The sequence below is a fragment of the Chelonoidis abingdonii genome, chromosome 17 (genome assembly GCF_003597395.2).
Source record: "Chelonoidis abingdonii isolate Lonesome George chromosome 17, CheloAbing_2.0, whole genome shotgun sequence".
Taxonomy (NCBI): Eukaryota; Metazoa; Chordata; order Testudines; family Testudinidae; genus Chelonoidis; species Chelonoidis abingdonii.
Window position 1 is genome coordinate 21,423,305 of NC_133785.1, and position 26,552 is coordinate 21,449,856.

The 26,552-nt window shown below is 44.8% G+C and overlaps 1 protein-coding gene across 1 annotated transcript in view; it reads right to left on the reverse strand.

Annotated features, from left to right (window-relative positions):
- The window catches only part of GRIP2 (glutamate receptor interacting protein 2), a 496,203-nt gene extending 471,566 nt beyond the window's left edge, over positions 1-24,637 (reverse strand). The window contains exon 1 of the mRNA XM_032784290.2: positions 24,473-24,637. Coding sequence (XP_032640181.1) covers positions 24,473-24,527 — 55 coding nt within the window. The 5' untranslated portion in view covers positions 24,528-24,637. The remainder of the gene's footprint in view (positions 1-24,472) is intronic.
- Between the last annotated feature and the right edge of the window lie 1,915 nt (positions 24,638-26,552).

Consider the following 26,552-nt stretch of genomic DNA (forward strand, 5'->3'; position numbering starts at 1 on the left):
ATGTGCTCACTTTTATCTCACACTGATTTACATTTATTTAGCACTTCTCATAGAAAAGGATTCCAGAGCATTTTACGAACTGATTAATAATAATGATTCACATTTACAGAGCATTTTCAATTCAAATAAATATCACAAGATGCTGCGCAAAACACTGATTCCGCTTCACAGGTTCCTGTTCTATCCACTAGACATTTCCTTGGTGCATGTGGATCACTTCATTTTCCACTACATAATGTATCCTGGTCTGGGGTGTTACATGCCAACTGTTTAAACAGGCTGCAAAGTTCTCTGAAGAGGAAACATGCTGTAAAACTGATTACCATTTATATGCAGCTGTGCCAGTAATACTACTCAGCAGTTTGAAACAGGAAGTGAACATCTCAAAGTACAGGAAACACTTTGCTTTGCCCAAGAGGGATGGGGGCCACGGCCCCACTGCCATTTCCTGGTTCACCCTGCAGATGTAGCAAGCATTTAGTAGCACCAAATCAGTGGATTCCCTGAGATCTACAGATCCCTTGTGCCTCTGCATTAACACTACGCTCTCTTTGGGGAAATCAGGTAATTTCATGAAGTAACTTACCTGCTAAAGTTCCCCCAGGTTATCGGGGGAGCCTGACAGTACAAACAGGAGTGGCAGGTTTGTAGAAATTTTGGCAGTGCTCAGAACCTGTCTGCCCAAATTTCACCCTCCACCCCTCCCCCCACCTCCCCGCCACCTGCCTAAGGCTCTGGGAAGGAGCTTGGGTTGGGGAGGGGGTCTGGGATGCAAGCCCTGGGGTGGCGTTTGGGTGTTGGGTGCAGGCTCCAGGCTGGGTCAAGGGTGGAGTACAGGAGGGGGTGAGGAGTGCAGGCTCAGGGAGGGAGTTTGGGACAGGAGAGGGTGTGTGGGAAGGGGGTAGAGATGCAGGCTCTGGGACAGAATTTGGGTGCAGGCTCTGGGAAGATGTTTGGGGGCAGCAGGTGGTGCAGAGGGAGGTGATGCAGGCTCTGGGAGGGAGCTTGGGGGCTGGAGGGGGTGTTTGGGAAGGGGAAGGGGTGCGGGCTCTGGGAGGGAGTTTGGGGATAGGAGGGGGTGCAGGTGTGAGGGCTGGGGATGAGGGGTTTGGGAGGGGGCTCAGGGCTAGGGCAGAGGGTTGGGGTGTGGAGTGGGGCTGGGGGGAGGGCTTCATGATGCAGGAGGCGGCTCAGGGCTGGGACAGAGGGTTAGGGTGTGGGCAGTTGAGGGTTGGGGCTGGGGATGAGGGGTTTGGGGTGTGAGAGGGGCTCAGGGCTGGGGCAGAAGGTTAGGGTGCAGGAGGATGAGGGCTCTGGCTGAGATGAGGGGTTTGGGGTGTGGGAGGGGTTCAGGGCTAGAGCAGAGATATGGGGAGATGAGGGCTCTGTCTGGGGCTGGGGATGAGAGATTTGGGGAGATGGAGACGCTCAGGAGTGGGGCAAAAGGGCTGGGGTGTGGGGGGTGAGGGCTCTTGCTGGGGGTGTGGGCTCTGGGATGGGGCAGGGCTGGGGATGAGGAGTTTGGGGTGCAGGCAGGCTGCCCTGGGGCTGGGGCCAGAGAGGACAACTCCCCCAAGCCCTCTCCCCACTGGAAATAGTGAGCTCTGTGGGAGGGGCCCCCTCATCACTGTCACTGCACGTGCTCCTAGGGCCACTTGCAGGTTCAGGAAGGCCCCTTTCTCCCCTTGTGGTGGGTTCAGGGGCGGGGCTTCCATCACGTGTGCTCCTCCCCTGCTGCTGCCCCTCACTGCAGCCTCACTGGGGGTGAGGGATGAGGCTCCCCCTTGCCCAGCCTGGGGCAGGAGTGGTGCCTGTGGGCAGGGGGGGCCCTGTGCTGATGGAGGGTCCCTCCAGAAAAGGGAAGGGTCTGAGGCAGAAGGGCAGGGGAATGGCAGCCTGCTCTGCCACTAATGATGGCGGCATTAGGACCCTGCAGCAGCACTTGATGCCAGGAGCCAGCAGAGCAGAGCCAGCATGAGCTGCAGGCTCCAGGCCCAGGTAGATGAATGGGGGCAGCAAGTGGAGGCCGGGGTACACTGGGGGGGTGGGGAAGGGGGACGGCAGATGGGGCGGGAGAGAGATTCGGCCCCAAACATTGGTGGAGCCAGGCCCCCGGGCCCTGAATATTGCTGGAGCCCAGGCACCACGGGTCCATACAACTCACCGCCCCTGATCACAAAGACTGTACAGAAGGAGTGCGGCATGGCAGACCAGCTGTTCAGGGAAGGGCTGCAACGAGCCCGAAAAATAGAAATAGAGCTTGTATCCTCAGTTTTGCCTCCCAGCCATATAGCAGCATCGGGATTTGTTTCCTTGATGCTGATGACTCTCGAAGCCGCCTGCTTCTGCCCAGAGCAGAGTAGGTAGAAGCATGGCACACAGTCAAGAACAGCGGTTCTCAACCCGCGGCCCAGTTAGCACACAGCTGTGGCCTAGCTGTGTGCTAAAAATAAAAAATTCAAAATTTGCAGCTCTGATCTGAAAGGGGGCGGGGCTGGCTGAGGAGGAGACAGCATCTGGCAGCCTGCTGGAGCGCTCCTGCCAGCGGGGGGCTGGTGAGTGTCGCAGGGGGGAAGGATGTAGGAGAGCGGGTCTCTGGGCAGGTTTGTGGAGAGGGGGTAAACTCTGGGCAGTGAGAGGGTGGGGGACACTGGGATCTAGGGGGTTGTAGTGGAGCTGCAGCTCACCAAGATTTTAGGCTGCTAGGCCCCACGTGGCGCGGCCTGGCTGCCTGGCCCTGCAGCGCGGGGTGCTGGGTCCAGCCCTGCCATGCGGGATGCAGGTCCCAGCTACCCAGCCCCATGCCCAGGGCTCTGCTCCTGGCCGCACTCTGTGGAAGGATCTCTGGGCGTGGGGCACTGGGCATGGGAACTGTGGGAAGCTTGGGGGACACTGTGGCTCTCAACCTGTGGCCTACATAACACATTGTGGGCTGAGGTTGAGAACCAGTGGTCAAGAGCAATGGCTGGCATGAAGGAGCATCTCTAATTCCCCTTTCAGCAGGCCTCATTCAGGTTAATCTAGCGTTTAATGACAGCATGAGGAGGTTGTTCCTTTTCCAACAGCTCCTTATTTTAACCCACTTTCCCCTACTAAAAGAAATCAATGAGCCCTGAAATAACATTATCCCAGCAGGGTGATGTTTTACCATCTTTCTGACACTGAAAGCACACACCAGGTTAGGCTCCTCTATTGTGGTGCTTGCTCACTTGTGATGAGACACAAGAGTGGACTTAAGCGCCGGTGGGAGACTGCTGTGAGTTATGCAAAGGGCTGGGATTCAGGAAACCTGACTCGTTCCCTGACTCTGCCACTGACTTATTTTGTGACCTTGGGCAAGTCACTTTGCCTCTCAGCTTCTTATCTCTCTCCTTTGCAAAATAGGAACTGACTGGAGCAGAGCTGAATTTTACATAACAAATATAGCAATTTCACATTCAGACAAAGCAGTCACAATTTCAAACGTCACATTTAGCTGCAAAACTCAACAAACTCCAATACATCCAGAAATCCAATTACTAAAAAAACAGAGAAAACATTTTTTAAAACCCCACCAATTCCCCCAACCCAAAAAGTTATTCTGCACTTTTGCTTAGTTAATGCTTATCCACATGCTCCTAGGGACCAAGTCCTCACATGCCAGAGATCAAGAAACAACCATGATGCTCTTGAATGAACTCACACAGAAAATTGATAGATGACAAAAACACCATATCACTTATGGGTGAACGCTTTTCACACAGTGTTCACTCAATATCTGATATTTCAGTCCTCATCCTCAAAGGAAACCTACACAACACCTTCAAAGACAAGCGTAGGAGCTTAAATTCATAACTTCGGTAGATATTAAAAATCAGTCTTAATAAAGATGCTGTATAGATGACTTAATACAATCTGTAACCCACTAACCCCCTGCAGAAGCTGTTAGGGTTGCCTCCCCACTCTGAACTTTAGGGTACAGATGTGGTGACCCCCATGAAGACCCCCTAAGCTTATTTCTACCAGTTTAGGTTAAAAACTCCCTTATTCCTTGGATTAAGTAATGCTGCCACCACCAATTTATTTAAACAAACATTTAGGGAGGGCCACTTGGAGCCCTATCTTCCCCAAATATCCTCCCCAAACCCCTACACCCCTTTTCCTGGGCAGACCTGAGAATAATCCCCCAAGCCCCTGCACCCCCTTTCCTGGGGAGGCTTGAGAATAATATCCTCACAAATTGATACAGGTGAACACAGACGCAAACCCTTGGATCTTAAAACGATGAAAAAACAAACAATCAGGTTCTTAAAAGAAGAATTTTAATTAAAGAAAAGGTAAAAGAATTACCTCTGTAAAATCAGGATGGTAAGTACTTTACAGAATAACAAAAGACTCAAGAACATAGAGGATCTCCCCTCTAGGCAAAACCTTAAAGTTATAATCCAGGGATAAACCTCCCTCTAAACAAGGAAAATCACAAGCCAAAATAAAAGTAAGCTAACGCATTTCCTTATTATTACATCCTAATTCTAATGGAGTTGGATTGCTTGCCTTCTTGATCTTTCTCCGGCAAGCACACAGAACAGACAAAGAACAGACAAACCAAAGCCTTTCCCCCCTCCCCAGATTTGAAAGTATCCTGTCCCCTTATTGGTCCTTTTGGTCAGGTGCCAGCTAGATTACCTGAGCTTCTTAACCCTTCACAGGTAAAAGGATTTTGTGCCTCTGCCCGGGAGGGATTTTATAGTACTGTATACAGAAAGGTGGTTACCCTTCCCTTTATGGTCCGTTAACATATATTTTAACTGCTTACTCTAAATAATCTATTCCACCAATCGATTTAACTTTAACATTCTGAGCACCTTTCCCACACCTGAAGAGCTCTGTGCAGCTCGACAATTTGTCTCTCTCACCAACAGAAGTCGTCCAATAAAAGATATTACCTCACCCACCTTGTGTCAACACAACATACCACAGATCAAGGTATTTATGCTACATGATAGGAGCTATTTTACCTCCAACATGCAGCCCTGGCTAACACAGTATGTCAGAACTGTCTAAATATTTTAATATCTTGCCCTTGGCTAACCAACTAAGCTGGCTAGCAGCAGGTTTACAAGGTGACAGGCTGCTAGAAAGCAGGCTTCATAAACTGTGTCAGATCAGCTGTGTGGAGTATTTTATCACAGGATAATCTGCAGCACTCATATGGTAAATCTTTAATAAGGAAAAACAACGAGGAGTCCTTGTGGCACCTTAGAGATTAACAAATTTATTTGAGCATAAGCTTTCATGGGCTAGAACCCACTTCATCGGATGCATGAAGTGAAACATACAGAGCACGTATAAATACATGAAAGCATGGGGGTTGCTTTACAAGGACTCCTCATTGTTTTTGCTGATACAGACTAACATGGCTACCACTCTGAAATCTTTAACAAGGTGAATTCCTAGCAAAGAGGGAGGAGGGGGTCTTAGCAATTTGGCAATAGGACGCAGAATCTTTCACTTCTTAGGCCTGGTCTACATTACAGAGTTAGGTTGATATAAGCTGCCTTACGTCGATCTAACTCTGTAAGTGTCTACACTACAAGGTTGCTCCCACTGATGTAAGTCACCCACTGTGCCGACGTAATAACTCCACCTCTGTGAGAGGTGTAGCACTTAGGTCAATGCAGTTAGGTCAAAGCAGTGTCAATGTAGACATTGTGTTGTTTACATCAGCCTGTTTTGGCTGTCAGCCAGGGCCGGCTCCAGGGACCAGTGCAGCAAGCAGGTGTTTGGAGCGGCCAACGGAGAGGGGCGGCACATCCGGCTCTTCAGCAGCGGGTCCGTCATTCCCTTTTGCAGGGAAGAACATGCCATCGAATTGCCACCGAAGAATGAAGCGGCAGCAGTAGAGCTGCAGCTGAAGTGCTGCTGATCGTGGCTTTTTTTTTTTTCCTGCCACTTGGTGCGGCAAAAACACTGGAGCCGGCCTTGCTGTCAGCTCCCCCCTGGAGTGAATTTCCCACACCGACAGTTAAATTGGTGCAAGCACTCCTGGTGAGACATGCATCACTGACAGAAGAAGCTAGTGTGGACATGCAAAACTGATTTAATTACTGCAGTGGCTGTGTGTCGACATAGCTGAAGTCAACTTAATTTTGTAGTGCAGACTTGCCTTTAGTCACTGGTTCAAATGTAGCCCAAATCTGTAGCAACCAAAACTCATGACTACCTGAAAGCTGTTTTGTGGTGTAAGTGAAATTAACTGATGGTCTGAAAACACAGTTTCTAGTGGAAAAAAGTTCACATCACAGAAAAAGCCACTGTCATAAACTGGCATTAACTGGTACCATCATGAGCCATGGCAACAAGGACTGAGTTGGTCCTGAAAGCTGAACCATCCTCCAAAAGTCTCCTGATCAGGTCTGAGGCTACATTACCAGGCGACAGCATGGGGGAAACGTGCACTGCTGCTGCCCAACACACTTGCTCTCTGGATATGGAGAGGACCTCTGCTGCCAGGTCTAATTTAATCAGAATTACATTTACTAAAACAGGGGAGTTCCTTAGCAAAGGAGGCCATCTTTCCCCTGGTCCCTTTTAATGTAAGTCCCGACACAGACTGGCTGAAGAAGTCAGTGTCCCATTTCTATTTAGATGGGCATGTTATAAACACCCGATCATTCTAGTACCTGAGCACAAATGACCTCCTAGCAGGGTAATTCAGCAGAGCTCCTTCACACAAGTAGTGGAATGGCACCTATTGCCCACTGCTGAATAGGTACTAAAGTTGGGATTTCCAAAGGAGTCACAGGGAGCGAGATGCCCAGTTCCCATCGAGTCAGCAGCCTCAAATAGGAAATAACTGGCAAAACAGAGCGTTGCTGGAGCTCCACTCTTCCTGAACAGCTGGGTCCTATTTGCCTGCTCCCTCTCCAATCCGTTCTTTATCACGTTCTATTTCCCTGCTGTCCTCCAACAGTGCATGGGTTTTGTGCAGTCAGGCAATAAATACAAAGCACAGTGTTGTTAACTATCTGCCATCTTTCACTCAAAGCTCACAAACCTCGCATCACGTTTTACAGATTGGAAAAGAGACCCAGAGAGGCTCCACACAGATGACTTGCCCAAGGTCACACAGCAAGGCAGTGGCAGAGCTGGGATCAGAACTCAGATTGCCTGACTCATAATCAAACCACTAGGCAACACTCCTTTTATTGTGCTTCTTACTCCTACCAGTCCAGTCCCCATATATGACAGGCCACAGCTGCTCTGGACAACAATGTTGTATGGGAGTTAGCATTTGGGGGAGCAGATGGATAGCAAAGAATGGCACAAATTGCTCCCTTGCTGAAGGCACAATTTCTTCTTTTAATTATTTAAAGCCATAAAGAGGATGCCATTTGTGGCAGTTTTGTCTGCCCTAAATTACTACTGTGCAGTGCCTGAGCCTTGGCGAGAGCTAAACTCACTGCCCAGGCACGCCACCCTAAACTGCTTTCTCGGTTAGGGTGGCATCTGGAGTGGCAGAGCAAGGGAGATTTATATGCAGGCCCATGGAGTATGTTCAGATTTTATTTAAGAGGACATGATATGCCCATTTCTGGCAGCTATGCTCCTGGTGAGGGCTGCAAGGGAAATGTTTCAGTGCATAAACCTTTGAACTATAATCCACTAGTGAGTCCTAGGAAGCAAGGAGAAGAGCTCCAGCTATTGCCTGATTTCTACAATGTAGATCTTATCTTCCCACTCTGGGCTCCACTCTCTGCCAGCTCCCCTCATAAATATGGTGATGTTGGAGGAGCGAACAGACAGTGCAATCAAAGTGGGACAGGGAGTGTCAAAAGCAAAATTATAATGGGCATTCAAAAAGCATCTCCATAAATACTGCGCATCCTTGACAGCACATGGGAGTGCGGGAGGAAAGAAAGAAACAACTGATCATCCTTGCATTGGATGTCTGAAACTCAGATAGTACGGGCTAAGAGAAAGTACTGCGGAAGACAAATTTAAATCCCAAGGCAGTTGTGCAACTAGAGTTATGGCTTGAGTTGTTAACAGTCCCTGATTTGTCAGGAGTTGATTGCTTGGCAGAATCACTGGAAATGGGATATGTATGTCAGGAGGCCAAAATACAGACACTTAGAGGGTAAATTGGTGACAGTGACTGCAACTTTTAGGACACAAAATTGTTTGCTCAGTAAAATGATAAACAAGGTGGCCCTTCATTCTCAGGACCTTCTGAAAAAGAAAAATACAAACTGCAAACTATGGGCACAATGGGGTGTCTCAATCCTACACAGGCGGGATGGGGAGTGAGGTGGAGAAAGAGACAGACACTACGGTCTAATAGGTCTCTTTGATTCTGTGGGCCAAGTTCTGCCATTCACATCCCCATGTGTAATTTCCATCCGAAACAGTAAAAGTTGTGTGAATGTAACGGCAAAACTTGGCCCTGTAGTAGGATCAAGCTCCGCTCTTTTTATTCGATGGGTTCTAGAAGTGTTTTAGTGATTTCAAAAAGATAGAATCAAAATTGCTGAACACCTGGAGAAGGACCTGGTTGCTCCCATTCCTGCAACTCATGTAGTTATTCTAAAATATTTGCTACCCCAATAACAGTAACCCACTATCTACTGCACTCTGGCCACTCTTTTCTAAAAGTTCAGTGCACCTACAAGTGTTCTGTACACAGAGATGAAATGCAGTAATGAAATTACACCCGTAATAATACACTGCACTTATATAGCTGCTGTGATCAAAGTACTTTTCAAAGACTGCCATTATCCCTCTTTTACAAATGAGAAAATTGAGGCAGAAAAAGGTTAGTGACCTGATTCTCAGAGTTGCTGCCAGTTCCCACTAATTTCAATGGGAGATGTGGGTTCTACACAGCTTGGAAAATCAAGCCATACCGTTTTTTGTTCCTAGCTACCCTCCTTCAGCGCCACTCGGTGGCAAAGCCAGGAATGGAACCTTGAAGACTTGACTCCCAATCCCCCTGTGCTAAGCTAACTAAAATGCCCCTTCTACTTATCACTTTGTCCACTACTGAAATGCAGCCAGTTCTGGGGTGCAATACAGAAGCTATTTAACAGATCCTGGCAGCACTTCACAAGAATTTAGGGTGGGAAATGAAGAAGGACACCATATCCAACTGACATCGTGGGGAGACAGAATATAATTACCCACAATGGAATTGGCCCAAACCATCAGGATTAATACCTCCACTTGTCTGAACAATTTCACAGGATTTGCAGTGGGCCTGAATTTAAGTTTCCTTTGAAGGATGGCACCTAAGAAGCACAGCGCTCTCCTACCCACTCTGGGGCACAACGTGCAGCCTCCAACTCACTCAAAAGGAGCCTTGCTCCTGTGTTTATCATAAGTTTAAACCGTTCACTTAGTCAAAGGCTGGTTGCAAATGCTGGTTTAAAAAAGGGCTGAAAATATTTCTCTTTAATCTTCATTCACTTTCCAGCAACTGCTATTGATTTCTGCGTTACGGAGTTAAAACGGCTCTTGTCTTTCATCTTCTCTCAATGCAAACAGCTCCATTGTCATATTTCCTGGGACAGAGCATTAGCTCTGAGATTTGCTCTTCCAAGCATGGATCTTTCAATTGATCTAAAGACTGTTCCTTATTTAAAATCCTCCTGTAGGTTGACAAGGAGTCCAGCCGTCAACAGAAATCAGAAGCCAAGTGTTGCTGTGAGTGACTGCATGATGTGATGGTGAGTTTGAAAGAAAGAAACATACAAGCCTGGATCTAATTGAAGAAAAGAAAAGAGAATAATGTTGCTTTCATTACTGCCCCCAAACCACAGAGCCTAATGAGCAAGACATTGCTCTTTAACCTTTCAGGTAATCAAAGCATAGAAGAGACAAGGCTCATGACTAGGGCCATGCTGATGTACTTCAGGTTCCTATTCACCATCTTGGTCCCTCAGAGCACAGGACGGTGTAATGGATTAATTCCATACCAGTGGTGAGCTCTCCTGCTCTCTGACAAGCTCTCTCCATGGACATCAGGACCACAGGAACAGTTATTTATCTGGCTATAGAGCATCTTGTTGCTGTAAGAATTCATGACATTTGACCCAAGAGTTTGTCCCTCATGTCCCCACTGAAGACAGACAGCTAACTAGGCCTGCTTGAAGTGGGAAATTACCATTTCTTAAAGGAAAACCCACAAAAAGGGGTCCTGAAGGGAGGAGAGCTCCATATGGTTTCCTCCAATTGCTCTGTCACAAGGATGATCAGTCCTGTAGTCAATGCCCACCTCCTGCACAAGCAGAGGTGGAGGTGGTTCATGTGTATCTCGGGGGCACATTTAGGCATGCAAAAAAGACGATCACTGCTTCAGGTTATGAGATTAAATTAAGCAAGCAAAATTTAATCTGAACATAAAATAAATCCTAGCAGGGGCCTCTATTAAGGTGCTAATCCCTAGCATGGATATAGCCATCTACAAACATTAACTGATTAGCCTGCATAGCCCCCCCATAAAATAGTGACAAGGAAACTGAGGCAGATTCATGTGCATGGCAATTTTCAAAGGACCTCAGTTGGGCAACTCAGCAGAGAACCTGGGGACTCATTCCGGGCACCCAGACAACACAGCAAATTTTTGAAGGCTAGAACAGGTAGTGCTTACTCCTGCAGGATACCAGGAGTGTCTGGAACAGAAGCAATAGCAAATGATCCTGCCCTGGCCAGGTATGGGTGGCCACAGGGTACGTCAACACTGCAAAATATATATATCCCACAGCAGCAATTCTCAGAGCCTGGACCAACTGATTTGGGCTCTGTGACATTATGAGTGTAGTATAATATCTCATTGAAAGGTGACATAGGGCCAGAAAGAGTTAATTAACTCACAGACTGACCTCACCCATGGCCAACTTTAAAGACTTATTAGGAAGATATGTAAATGAATAGAGCTTTGAAATGCAAGCCTGCATTGTTAGAGATAGAAGGGTAGATGTTTGTTCAGGTCTTGCGATGTAACCAAACAACTCTTGTCTGTTACTATGGCTTTGATTCAAAGCTCCAAAAAAGAGTATTAATATTTAGGAAGACATTTGAGTGAAATAGTATTATTGTCTATATGTCTCTTTGAAGGTTGTAGTAACCTGTGTCTGAACTGTTTAATGGATAAATTACCCTGTGCTAATTGCCATAATGTTTAGGAGAAGGAAAGTTAAGCCTATTGTTTTCTCAGGCCAAAGGGCTGCTGAATATGTATAAAAACCTGGGACATGATCCTTCTTCATCTCAGATCTGCTTTGGGTTTCAAGAGGGGGAAACCTTAAGCCACAAGGTTTGAGGTCCCCAGTCACTGACTGGAGTCATGCTTAATATGGACATTGGACTATAACCTATGGACTATTTCTAAAAGGACTTTCAGCAACTACAAACTCATCTCTGCTATGTATCTGAAACTCAAGTACTGAATTCAAGTCTGTAGGTATATTGATCTTTTAATCAACACTCTATATCTTTTCTTTTTTAATAAATTTTAGTTTAGTTAACAAGAATTGAATATAAGTGTGTATTTTGGGTAAGATCTAAACTATAATTGGACCTAGGTGTGTGGCTGATCCTTTGGGGTTGGAAGAACGTTTTCTTTTATATGATGAAATAAGATTTTCGGTAATCATCATCATATCTGACGTGTGTCAAGGTGGAGGCCTTAGGCTGGGCACTTTATGGGAAATGCTTTATTTGGACTTCTGAGCAATCAGTGAGGTAATATAGAGGCTGTTTTGTGTTGGCTTAGTAAATCTAAATATTGGAATATCCACCAGCGTTTGAGGTTTGTCTGCTCCATTTTGTTTGCAGTTCACCCTGATTGAGTGACCTCAGCCGGCTCCCACAGGCAGCATCATTACAGGCTCACAGGCCTCATGTTACTCAGCTGAAAACAGCAGTGTAGATGCTCCCATATGGGCTGGAGCCCGGGCTCTGAAACCTGTCGAGATGGGTAGGCCTGAGAGCCTGAGTGGGAACAACTACACCGCTATTTTTAGCCCTGTAGTGCAAGCCCCACAAGCCTAAGACAGTTGACCAGGGCTCTGAAACTTGCTGCCCCAGGGGGAAGGGTTCTGCAGTGCAGACACACCCAAAGTATCTAACAGGAACTCTCCATCTCTAATGACACTTGCTGCACTCACTGACACCTTGTTTCACTCTCTCGTTGTGCTTTATCTTTTACCTCTTTTTGCCCAATAGTTTTGCTAAAGCTTTACTAGAGACAAACAGGCACGGAGGAAAGCCCTCCACAAGATTCCCCACATCTCACTCTACCATTCTTCCTTCCCCCGTATCATACAACATTCTAATCTTCCACTGCTGGGATTTTCCTGGGCAGACGCTGCCAATGGTGCTACACTATGTGGTGTTGCAATGATTATTATTATCTATCCATATTGTGGAAGAGGCCTCAACCCAAATAGGGGCCTCATTGCACTAGATGCTGCATAATCATATGGTCCTCCTTGCTCCAAAGAGTCAGTGAGGACAAATGTTGATAGAGATCTGAGAAACTGTGCTGAGCTCCTCCTCTCCCCGCTATCCCCTCAACTCATCTCACATAGGATCCAAGTTGAAATCTCCCACAGGTCTCCAAAAGCTGAACATACAAAATAGGAAATGACTGCCTAGGAAGGAGTACTGCAGAAAGGGATCTGAGGGTCACAGTGAATCACAAGTTAAATATACGAGTCAACAAGTGTAACGCTGTTGCCAAAAAAACAAGGATAATTCTGGGATCTATCAACAGGAGTCTTGAAAGCAAGACATGAGAAGTAATTCTTCCACTATACTCTGTGCTAATTAGACCTCAACTAGAGTATTGTGTCCAGTTCTGGGTGCCACATTTCAGGAAAGATGTGGACAAATTGGAGAAAGTCCAGAGAAGAGCAACAAAAATGGTTAAAGGTCTAGAAAACATGACCTATGAGGAGAGATTGAAAAACTTGGGTTTGTTTAGTCTGGAGAAAAGAAGACTGAGGCTACGACTTCACTACCCGCCGTATTGGCGGGTAGCAATCGATTTCTCGGGGATCGATATATCGTGTCTCATCTAGACGCAATATATCGATCCCCGAACGAGCTCCTGTCGACTCCAGAACTCCACCAACGCGAATGGCAGTAGCAGAGTCGACAGGGGGAGCTGCAGATGTTGATCCCGCGCCGTGAGGACGGTAGGTAACTCGATCTAAGATACTTACGCAACTTCAGCTATGTGAATGGTGTAGCTGAAGTCGCGTATCTTAGATCGATTTCCCCCCCTAGTGTAGACCAGCCCGGAGAGGGGACATGATAACACTTTTCAAGTACATTAAAGGTGGTTACAAGGAGGAGGGAGATAAATTATTCTCGTTAACCTCTGAGGATAGGATAAGAAGCAATGGGCTTAAATTGCAGCAAGGATGGTTTAGGTTGGACATTAGGAAAAACTTCCTAACTGTCAGGGTGGTTAAGCACTGGAATAAATTGCCTAGGGAGGTTGTAGGATCTCCGTCATTTTAGATTTTTAAGAGCAGGTTAGACAAACACCTGTCAGGGATAGTCTAAATAACACTTAGTCCTGCCATGAGTGCAAGGGACTGGACTAGCTGACCTCTCGAGGTCCCTTCCAGTCCTATGATTCTAATTAGTTATTCCATGTAGGGAGCAGTTCCTCCCCTTTTCATTACACAGGCAATGTTCAGACATTAGCTGAGACCCTTATTTCCTTGTGCAGATGAAATGAAGTGTCACTCAAATGACTAAAAGCATCACATTAGCAGAAAAGGTGACAACATCTATAATCCGAATAAATACATAGAGTATCTTCTAACAGCTGCAACCAAGAGCACACCAAGGTTAATATAACTGCTAAAACAAAGCTCTGTAATACTTTGGTCACTATAGCAATAGAATAGTTTGACAGAAAAGGTACATTATTTAACAGGACAAAACAACAACTTGAAGACCATGCAACTGAATTTATTTTGCAGCTTCGGAGAGAGTGTCTTCTGCTGTATTATCTTTGCCCTCTGCTCACCAGAAGGGAGCAATTAAGTTGGCAGGGCCAATGACACCTTCCACATAATGCCTGGATTTAATCGCATTCTTATCCCTAACGTTCCTTTGAACTCAAACAGCACACAGTAGCCCCTTCTGCTTAAATGCAATGCAGGCTCACCTGACGCTGAACGTGTCAGTGGAAAGCATGTTTGATTGAATGAATTTGCTGCTGGAAGGCAACATTTTGAATACTGTCATTGGAATCAGTGAATTTAGTTTGAGCCAAAGACAGCTCTGGCTGGAAAAAATCAGAGCCAGTAGTTACCGGATGCCAAGAATATCTAACATTAATGAGAGGGGGAAAAAATAGATAAAATGGAAATAATTATGAACTTAGAAATTATGTATATTTCTTTTGTTCTATACAATTACTTCATATTCCAGGAATAAAAGGATGGAGGAGGTAGCTCACTTCCCTGATAAAGCAAGATGACTGGAAAAATTATTACACATGAATTCTAAAACAAAAAGCTTCATTACTCTTTCTTTCTATGGAACAAATCCACAGGAACATCAAAAGTAATTGGACAAAATGCAAACCCTTTGAATAGAAACTGTTTTATCACAGCGTGAGATTCAGCTGACTTAAGCACCGGAAAGAAGAGAACCTATCATCCTCTATAAGGACCAGTGCACCAGTGTGGAATCTACTCCCTTACAATGTTTCTCATCATAACCCTCAGCCAAGGCTGGGACTCACTCCGATTTCAGTTATACTGATGTAAATCCACAATAGCTACATTAGTTTCAGGAAAGTTATTCCTGATTTACATTGGTGTAATAAGATCTGTATTTTTCCCCAGCATGTGGGTCTAAGAAGCATATGCAGTGTTGTTGTAATCATGATGGTCCCAAGATAATAGAGAAACAAAGTGAGTGAGGTAATATCTTTTATTGGACCAACTTTTGTTGGCGAGAGAGAAGCACAATCTATAGACAACCAAGGGCCTGATTTTCAGAAGTGTTAATGTAACGCCAATAGATCGCGGTTGTTGGTAGGCAAGATTGAACCTGGGACCTCTGGAGCTAATGCGTGAGCTTCTATTGTATGAGCTAAAAGCCACAGGCCTCTTAGCCAAGGCTGTAGCCAACTCATCCATCTTTAGGTGGTTTAGGTGCCACTAGAGGGAGACAGAGCACCATACCCAGCAGGCATGGGTTACAGCATTAGCGTAGACCAGCCCTTAGTTTAAGTCGAACTAAGATACACTAGTTCAGTTATGTAACTGAAGTCAACGTAAATTAGGTCGACTTTCAGACAGCGGTGTCTATATCGCACTATGTAGATGGGAGACAGTTTCCCATCGACATAGCTTTGCCTCTCGGGGAGGTGGAGTACAGACGTCAATGGGAGAGTGCTCTGCCATCAACTTAGCATGTTATCAGCAGACCCGCTAAATCGATACTGCTGCATTGATCGCAGCAGTGCCGACTTAGCTGGTAGTGTAGACATGGCCTTAGTATCTGCAACTCCAATGGAAGTCAATGGGAACTGGAGTTGCTCAGTTCATATGAACAAAAATGGCTCTTAATGATTCAGGGGTTATTTCCCATTACATTCATGCCCGTTGTTTGTACCCACCAAGGGAAGATTATAGTAAATAAGCTTTCCTTCCCCTGCAACCAACCCAATGGTTTGCTGGACATTCCAAGTCATGCTTTATGTACCTTTCCTAACTTAGCATGTGATATGGGAACCTTTAAAGCTCAAGAACTAGGACTTCAGTCACGAGTTACCATACTTAACTTTAACCTCTAAAGGCCAAGGCTCTGTTTAAGTGAATTTAGTGCTCTAAAACCTGCCTGGTTGACAGTCTTAGGACTTGTCTATATGAGGAAGTTCCCTGGCATAGCTACACCAGAATAATTATCCCACTATAGTTATACTAGTCTGAGTCTCTGTGTGGATGCTCAATACTAGAATAAAAAAGTGACTTTATTCCAATGCAAATACTCTGCTTTATTATAGTATAACTATGCCAGGAAATTTCCACATGTAGGTGAGGAGGTTCCGGATGACTGCAAAAAGGCTAATGTAGTGCCCATCTTTTAAAACAGGAAGGAGAAGGATCCGGGGAACTACAGGCCAGTCAGCTTCACCTCAGTCGCTGGAAAAATCATGGAGCAGGTCCTCAAGGAATCAATTCTGAACCACTTAGAGGAGAGGAAAGTGATCAGGAAACAGGTCAGCAGGAAGGTGATCAGGAACAGTCAACATGGATTCATCAAGGGCAAGTCATGCTTGACCAACCTGATTGCCTTCTATGATGACATATTGGCTCTGTGGATAGGGGGAAAGCCGTGGATGTGATATACCTTGACTTTAGCAAAGCTTTTGATACAGTCTTCCACAGTATTTTTGCCAGCAAGTTAAAGAAATATGGATTGGATGAATGGACTATAAGGTGAATAGAAAGCTGGCTAGATCATCAGGCTCAACAGGTTCAATGTCTAGTTGGCAGTCGGTATCAAGCGGAGTGCCCCAGGGGTTGGTCCTAGGGCCAATTTTATTCAACATCTTCATTAATGATCTGGAAGTTGGGATGGATTGCACCCTCTGCAAGTTCGCGGATGACACTAAGCTGTGGGAGTAGTAGATATGCTGAAGGGTAGGGATAGGATACAGAGGGACCTAGACAAATTAGAGGATTGGGCCAAAAGAAATCTGATGAGGTTCAGCAAGGACAAGTATAGAGTCCTGCACTTAGGACAGAAGAATCCCATGCACTGCTACAGACTACGGACCGAATGGCTAGGCAGCAGTTCTGCAGAAAAGGACCTAGGAGTTACAGTGGACGAGAAACTGGATATGAGTCAATAGTGTGCCTTTGTTGCAAGAAGGCTAATGGCATTTTGGGTTGTATAAGTAGGGGCATTGCCATCAGATCGAGGGACGTGATCATTCCTCTCTATTTGACATTGGTGAGGCCTCATCTGGAATACTGTGTCCAGTTCTGAGCCCCACTCTACAAAAAGGATGTGGAAAAATTGGAAAGAGTCCAGCGGAGGGCAACAAAAACGATTAGGGAGCTGGAGCACATGACTTATGAGGAGAGGCTGAGGGAACTGGGATTATGTAGTCTGCAGAAGAGAAGAATGAGGGGGAATTTGATAGCTGCTTTCAACTACTGAAATGGGGTTCCAAAGAGGATGGATCTAGACTGCTCTCAGTGGTACCAGATGACAGAACAAGGAGCAATGGTCTCAAGTTGCAGTGGGGGAGGTTTAATTTGGATATTAGGAAAAACTTCTTCACTAGGAGGGTGGTGAAGCACTGGAATGGGTCACCTAGGGAGGCAGTGGAATCTCCTTCCTTAGAGGTTTTAAGGTCAGGCTTGACCAAGCCCTGGCTGGGATGATTTAGTTGAGGATTGGTCCTGCTTTGAGCAGGGGGTTGAACTAGATGACCTCCTGAGGTCCCTTCCAACCCTGATATTCTATGGTTCTAAGCCCTTTGGAACTGAAGGGCTCTATTCACCCACAAAACAAGTATGATATGAGCAATGAATGACAGTGCCTGTTTCCCCCCCCGTGGCCTCTCTACTGAGAACCAGACTTAAAGAACTAACGCCACAGACAGCCTTCGGGTGGTTTTGTCACTAACATGCTGATCTGAATTTGAAACTCTGAGCTACAAGTGAATGGCACTAGGGACAGGATTCTATCCTGCGAGTCATCCTTCCCTTCAAGAGCAGGTTTGGACATCACTAGCTTGCCAGTGAAAATTAGCATTGAACCTCCTCTCGGGCCCATCTGGATATTGGGCCACATCATATAAACTGCCCACAACTTTGTGGTAATTTGGCATGCTCCGCAGCAGCCTCTCAGAACAAGCCCAGGAATGGAAAAGGCAGGGTGCCAGCAGCTAGAAGCGTGGCGTATTTGCAGAGCACCCACGCTAGATTACTGTGATTTCTATTTATAAAAAGGCAACTACTGGGAACTCCTATATAAATTATATAAACAATGTTCAATCCACCCCCAGCATTTCCCTCTAACAAAATTCCCCAACCCCACAAAATTCTCAGCCCCCATCAAGAAGCCCCTCACTCCCTATAAGCTTTTTCAGAGTTTTACCCTCTTTGCAGCGTGCTCTGAGCGCCAACAGACCCAGGCTATTCCCGAACCCAAGAGCAGGGAGAGTAGCTTCCAAAGCTGAAGGACCCTCGTCAACAGTACTCTTCTCCCAGCTTCCTCTCTTTGAAACGAAGGTTGAACCAGCTTGAGTGTCTTCACTGATTGCAACTGCCGCAGTATGGCACAAGGAGAGTGGAGGTCTCCGAAGTCAGATAGTACCAAGTCATTGCAGCCAGCACTATGCCACTGCATGTAGTATTGTGCCAGGATTAACACTTTATCACTGCTCATGAAAAGCCTCTTTTCTGGAAAGACCTGTACAATAGCCCATCCAAGTGAATCCAAAATTATAGCCATGTTGGAGAATTCTGCAGCCTTGTTCAAAAAAGACAGTTATAAACTATCTTGTTTTTATAGCCATTTTTCAGAATCCCAGGTTTCATCCCTATGAAAGACTTTTCCATAAGGGTTGACTGTTATGGCAAAGTCAGGGACCAAACATCACACCTGAAGCAGGCACAGGGTGACAGAGAGTTGGGGGGTGGGGATGGGAGGGGTCCCAGGAAGCGCTTACCCAAAGCACACTGATGTCACAGCCGTTTGTCCCTCATTTTAAGTGGTGCCGCATGCACATCAACACTTTAATGAAAGAAAAAGAACCCATCACGGTCTAGTAGGATTTGCTCTTCCTGTCCTATCAGTTTGATGAATGAACATTGTCCTTTAAGCATTACTACCACAGACTTAAAGCCATTCTAATTCCCTACCATACGTTGTTGGAGGTCAGAACCTCTATTTGAACATTTTGTTTAAAAGCAGTGGCCTGTATAATTAGTATTGCCAACAAACTGCAGCCCATAAATTTCTAAGCACCATGTGTGCAGCTCTTCATCTCTGGCAAAGATTCACTGTGAAGTTAGGTGCTGGTATCTAGAAATATATTAGAAGACACACTGTATATACAGACAGCCGTAAAGTCTTTTCAGTCTTTCAGCATCCAAACACTATTTGTACCTACTGCAATCCAGCAGAACTTCTATATTAAAAAGGTGCCAATAAGATATTAAACCACATTGCTGTAGATTCAAATGCAGGGATTCTTCAAAGCAAGACACTATGCTAAAACTGCATAGCATCAGCCTGCTATTTAAATGCATTTGTAGTAAAACCTTGCTAATTCTCATTAATAAGTAGGAGATGTATTGTGAGTTACTGAGTTAGGTCCTGATCCTACCCACACTAATTTAAGCAGGTAAATAGTACAACTGATTTCAAGTTAAGCACGTCTGTAAGAGTTTGCAGTATTGGGGTCTTCAAGGGAAAGTGAACAAGCACATTAAAAAATAATGCAAGTTCTTTTCCATTTGTCGGATTCTTTTTATACTTTATTCTGTCTTACAGTCTCATGTACTACATATATATATATACACACACACACACACACACACACACACACACACACACAGATATGTCATTTTTATGAAGTCCCTCAAAAATCTGTATATTTTCTGATAAGTTAATTGTGAGATTCACAAATTCCCCGGCCTTGACTTACTGGGGCACTGCACTTCGAGATGTTATCGTACATAAATAGAATCCCAGTCCTAGGCAGGATCATATCATTTCACAGTTCTGAAAAAAATTGCCATCATTTATGGATGTAACTGAGGACAGAATCTGGACTAGATTTTTATAGCACAGCAGCAGCAGCTGAGATCTTCAACATATAGATACTTTTACATTTCAAATGTAAATTTAAACACTTCCATCAAAATCATGAAAAACACCCCTTGTAAACAGTTGAAAACTACTTCCAGATTCCCACTTACTGTGTCAAGTTTAACCTGCTGATATTTAACATGGATTATCCCACTGCAAGGTATGCAAGTCAAATTTTATCCCATAATTTCCATGTTTTTTCTTTCATTTTACAAATCAAAACACATTATCAAGCATTTCCTCTTCCTGGGCTATATATGCACGGATCTACCATGGGAAACCTCTGCCCACAACCCTAACAATCAGTGTGACCACAAAGCCAATAAAATTACATAGTACACTGCTACAGCTGTTTCCTAGGTAACTAGCATGAAGCCACATAAACTGACTGGATGCAATGGATGGAAATAAACAGCAGTGACATAATCCTGTAACATTTTGACTTTTCAAGAACAGCTTTAACTTGTTACAAATTTATTCTTTTATCTTCCGCAGTCAATTTGCATGTGAGGAGTCAGTAACTCACTTTAGATTTTATAATCCCCCTGTATTACTACTCATGTGGTATTCCAAGGGGGCGAGGGAGCAGAAATCACCACACTGGGTTTTGTAATGTACAACTTAGGCCAAACCTTGAAGTCCTTACTCAAACAAAATGTCATTGAAGTCAGGGGGAGTTTATCCACAGTAAAGATTTAATGATTTGGTTCTATATTAGTGACCTACACCTTTATAATCACAGCCTATACTTGTCTCCAGTAGTATATGAATCACATCTAAGGTCTGTGTAACGGTGTCTAGATATGAGAGTGACAACATAGGTCGATATAGATATTATATTACTCATACTTGTTATGACAAAAATGTCTTATCCTCTTGTTCAGTATACAAGACTTAGTCCTATGTCATTATGGCCACACTCTGCCCTTGGTTGCTTAGAGGTACTGAAATCAATGGGAACTCTCCCTCCCACCCACCCACATGTATGCACAGTACTGAAATCAGAATGTGGCCTTTATTTTTTCCCCGCTACTGACATGCTGAGAAAACCATGAATAAGGGCCCAGTCATGCAGTCCTTACTCAAGCTAAATTCCCATTAAGAACTGCAGCATTAGGTAGTTAAATCCTACTTACAAGCATTGTGGGCCATAACCTGCAGTCTTCGCATAGGCTTCATTCACAAGCCACTGAAATCAGCAGAATAGTTTTCTCCAGCAGGACTGCAAGAAGTGGCCTGACAACTAACCAGTGATGAGCAGAATGAACATGATCTAGTTTGTTCTGCCGTTCTTGAGTTATCATGATAGTTAGAAATTCAGTGACACATAATATTGCTCCAACCTTTATTAGTTTATAATTTATGTGGTACTATTTGGCAAATAATCCAATATAATAAACTATAATAAGGGAATTGTATCTTACTGTGTGATACTGTAATTAAGGACATGATTATAAAGCGTGAGTACAAAGTGTGTAATTAAGGACATGATTATAAAGATGCAGGCAAGGTAGATTTGTTTGTGTGGCTGCCTTACCACGGAATTTCCAGCCTTCAAGCCAGATCCTGCAAACAGTCAGCTGAGCAATACTTATGCAATATGGCCAGACCAAAGCCACTGAAGTTAATGGGAGTCTTTCCATTGACTTCAGTGTGCTCTGGATCTGGCCCCATAATGGTGCTGATGGACCTTTTCATATGAATAAGGAAGTAGTCGTAGGAACTGGTCCTTGACTTGGGAAGAACAAGTCTATGTACATAGAGAACATGTGTGTTGGGAGTAAGGTAATGTGGAATCTTACTGGCAACATTCAACTTCTTTAAAGTCATTAATGTCAATTCTTCCTCAAAATTAAAAAAAAAAACCCAACAATTGTACATACCATGAAACTCTTTTTTGATGGAGAATGAGAATTTTTTCATGATCACAGCCATTTTGTGCTTTCTCCTGGGATCATACATGCCAGACTGTAGCCTTTTTACAGCAAAACAAGTGTATAAAGAAAATACCTGTGGTTGGTTTTTGCTTAAAATATGAATGAATGCCATATTTCAGCACAGCCCATGTGAATTTTACGTATTTTAACTATGTTACTTAATGCGCTTGACCCTTTGAACACCGTTCTCAATTAATGAAGCTCCCACTCTTGTACAGAATGACTGAAAGTAGCAAGCGATGCCCATTGCAGCAATATGGAGTAACCAAAAACGTACCACTCATTTTCATAGACTTAAATATACTCCTTTTCATGACTAGCAGAACATTTACTTTGGAAACTCAGGGCTATGGGCTATGTGCAAAATTTACACATTGCATGGTGAGTGTGTGTTGCTTTTGCAGTGCTGTCGCTCTTAGTTGTGGTATGGCCGAACTGAAATTGCCACATTTGAACAATCACAAAAAGACAACAGGCAGAGAGAATTTGTTCAGAAAAAGGATAACTAGAAAATAATATTAATAGGATGTTTGGAGTTTGGCTTGACCAAAAAAAAAAAATCTGAATAAAATCCTGTTTTCAGGATGCTGTTATACAAGACGAGATGTGAAACTTTCTCTGGAGCTTAGTTATGCATTGTACTGTGTCTGTTAAAATATTAATACTACAAAATTTTAACTGGGCCCATATCTGTCTTACAGAGTCTTACACTGAAATATGAACAGCTGACTATTTAGCATTGTAAAAAAAGAAAATCTCTGGTAGAAAAGGGACGAAGATCTCTTCCCTGCATGCCCTCACCACTAGTCCATTGCCATACACATAGCTTGTCCGCTACACATCAAACCAGCTTGTCATGCTGCCTATTCTGCAAGATTTCTTCTTTCAGATGGTTCATCAGACAGTAGTTAAGTCATAACTTCCAAAGACAAACTGCTCTTGAGCTGTGCAAGGAACTAAGGACAATGTTACAGTGGAATCTGGTAAACAGCCTATAAGAATATGGATAATGTACCAGCATACTCAGGTAAGAAACCCACTGCAGTGCTGTGTGTCAGAGGAGGGGGGCGGCAAATGAGGGGGAAATCAATTTCAAAGACATAGGAAGGAAGAATCATTAAATATCTGTGAAAGTCATAGAAAGTAATAAAACCAATCATGTTAAAACAGTGCAGCTAGTACTTCAGGAGCTCAGTACTGTAAATACTGTTTAAGAATTACTGGCCTCCAAACCTCCACTGGTGCAAGAGCACCCATATGTATTACTGCAGACCAGTGTTACATAGCACTGTATCCCACGGTGACTGCATTAAAGGACTAGTTTGAGGACACTATGGACTTGTTGAAAAAAATGCTTTTTAATAGAATAAAATCTCTGATTTTCAGCAGAATTCAAGTTCTCAGTTTAATGAGCCTGGAGTCCAAGTTAAGTGGAAGCTGTAGACCCAAGAGGTTAAAAAACACTATGCTGTTATCTTGAAACAGAGTGCAAGAAAGAGATAAGTAGCATCAGAAAAAAAAGACTCACTAAATATATAAGTTTAACTATTCAAACCTGACACTTCACAAAGCAGGTAACCGTGAAATTTGTTTCTATTACTGGTAATCAACAGGGTTGAAAAGTCTGATTTTTGCATTACTCACTTGGTGCAACTGTAATGCTTTAAATCATTCTTGAGCCCGCTTGGCATTGCAACACAACTCACTGCTAACCAACTGCAGCAAAGCAGCTGAGGGGCAGCATTGAAAGGAGAAGCTGCAAAGGCAACCAGAAAAGGAATTCCTGCTCATCTCTGACCCTAAAAGCTTGTCTCAGGTTAACTCCCTGAAACTACTGTCATGGGATCAAGACAGAATTATACTCCATTTCTGACATAGTTACTGTCCTCAACACTATCATTCCCATTCATACATACTCTCCATGAACCAAAATATACTGGCATGTAAGATTTTAAACCTTCTTTAAGTTGCCACCTTGTGAGAGTTTCCTTCTAACTTTTATGAGCTGCAGATCCAACATTAATTTAACATCACACTGTAGAACATAATTCCCAGATGCTGGGAGTAATAGTATGAAAGATAACATGAGTAGTAGTAAGCTTGCAGGACCGCAGTGAAATTCACAAGACCCACATCCCTGTTTGAAGTTAAGCACTGAGAATAATTGCTATTTGGAAGCAGCAGCGGCTTTAGAAAGTTACATGCAAGATGCTGCATGCTACTCGACTGCCAAAAATAAATATTCAATTTCCCCTCTCTCATATCTTCTCCCAATACTCAACACACAAGGAAAAGAACACCACCTCCAATCTTACACCCAGCATGATGGATGGAGGACAGAGGAGCTGCTTTAAAGTTTATTGGCATTTGGCGTATTTCACCCCCTCAGCCAGAGCATCAGACATCTGATTTATGTTGCTGTTCCTGGCAAACAGGTAACCACCAAACAGGGTTCAAAGTGATTTGTATCGGGGGGGGGGGGGATCACTACCAGAACCATTGTAAACACGCAGTTCAAACAGGGGCCTCAAAAGAGAGGCTGCATTTTCAAGCATCCCTCCAGAGACAAAGAAACAGACACACACACCCCTTACAACCTCATGAAAAACTCCAAGGCAGTTTCTCAGTGCAGTGTAATATCCCCCCTACCCCACCCGCCGAGCATTCCCCCCTGGTTCTGCTGCCAGCCGTACCTTCCTCCTGCATTCTCTGCAGACACAGGGTCAGATTCTTCCTCCAACCTGGCATCCCGGCACCGGAGCAACCTGCTGAGGAGACGAGGGGACCTTTTTTTTCCTTCTTCGGCAAGTCTGGACAGGGCCCCCGCCCCCACTCCAGAAGTGCTGTGGGTACAGCGCAGCGAGCAGCGGCGAGACCCAGGGCTTTACAAGGCTGGACATTGATGTGCGATTCGCTCCATCAGTGCTTCTGCAGGAACAAGGATGGGGAGGGGGGCAGGAGTAACCGAGGTAGCAAATAAAAACACCTCGCCGTGCCGCTGGCTAGTGCTGCTTCAGACGATCCTCTCCTGGCCCGTGGCATGGGACTGTGGCTCTGCTGAGGCTTGTTACTGCCCTTAGTGTAGCCGCGGGAGCTGCGGTTCCCAGCGTGGGGGTGGGGATCGTACTAAGTGGCAGGAGAAGCCAGGGGAGCGCCACGATAGTGAATTTCCTTCCTCCCTTAGCGAAGCCTTTGGCCAGGGGAGCGCAAGCTGCGCGCTGCTAACGGGCCCCCCGGGTGGCTGCCCTGCGGGGAGATCCTAGCTGCGTGCCGCCAGGGCTGCGATTCCCGGCAGGGGGTGCCCGAGGTAGTACAGTCCGGCTCCAGGCTGGATCCGAGTCACTCCGTTTCCCACAGCTGGGCAGGTAAGAGCAGCCGGATGAGCCTTTTCCCCGGGGTTGGGCGTGATTTTCTTCTGGCCCGTGCGGGGGGGGGGGGTTAATTTGGGGAGCCCTGTGCATCGCAGGAGGGTGCACCCCGAAGAATTCCAAAGGGAGCCGGGGCAGGGAGGAGGCGACAAAGAGCGCTCTGGTCTCTCGGTGGGAAGCGCATGGACCATTTGTGTCTAAACGGGAGCTGCGACTGAGGGCCTGAAACCACTGCCGCCGCTGCCAGAGAGGCTATACTGAGCCTGATGGCACCAGGCGCAGCTCGCAAGATGATACGGAGCGATGCCTCTGAGTTTTGCCTTTGATAATTGTATCATCGCCTGGTTTGTTTGGCAACGGAGAGAGGGAGAAAACACACGCAGCCACCCACTCTGCTGAGCACAAATGAGCCTGCTGCCGCCTCAGCCCCATGGCAGGTGTGTGTCATCAGGTCCTAGAACATCGCACGTTGCGGATTATTCAGCCCCCGCCAGATTCCAGAGGTGTCAGACCAAAAAACAAAAACCCCATCACACGCTATTTTAATTAGGTATTTTCTCTCTGATCAAGCCGTTTCAATGGACACTGTCAGTTTGCAATCTAATCTATCTGAATAACTCTGGTTAAAGGAATACACCTGCTTCTTAGTTCTTTCCTGCTAATTGTCCTGGCTTTACCTCCACATTTTCTTATTTTTTTCCATTATTTTCTCTCCCCCACTGCAGTGTGAAACCCCACATAAACAATAGGGAACTGTCTATTTTACCATGTGTTGTCAAATGCACAATGTAAACAGATCTTTTAAAGGGAAATATTTTTCTGTTCTCTTTTTCTCTAAGCTGAGGCATTACTTATAACAATGGTAGGTTAAAAATCAGACTGATTTTAAGTTGACTTTAAAGATTAACATTTACATTTTATAATGAAAACCCGAGACCAAGAGAAATATTTGCATGATTAATTAATATAATTGATTTTGAACATAAGCATTTCCTGGAATGTCTGAAACTCAAACCCTGAAAGTGAAACTGTCTATAAACAAAAAGTGAAATGTCGATTTTCAGTCCAAGCTGAACCGAAATTCAAAGAGCAAATGAGGAGCACAAAGAGTGACCAGTAAATAGGACTCTAAAAGTTCTTTCACCTCATAAACTAAGAAGTTATTAGTAACGCAGGGAAAGAAGTTTGATAAATAACTAAATTGAATGTATCCCTTTAATATGACACGTTGTAGGTGTTTTTACCACAAAGGTGTGATTGTAGCACAAATAGGCATACCTATGCTAGCTTTAAACAAGTTAGCACGGGAAACAATAGTAGCGAAGACATAGTGACACAGGCTAGCAACCCAAGCATGAGCCCATCAGGGACCCTGGGTACATACTCTTGTTGCTAGCCTATGTCA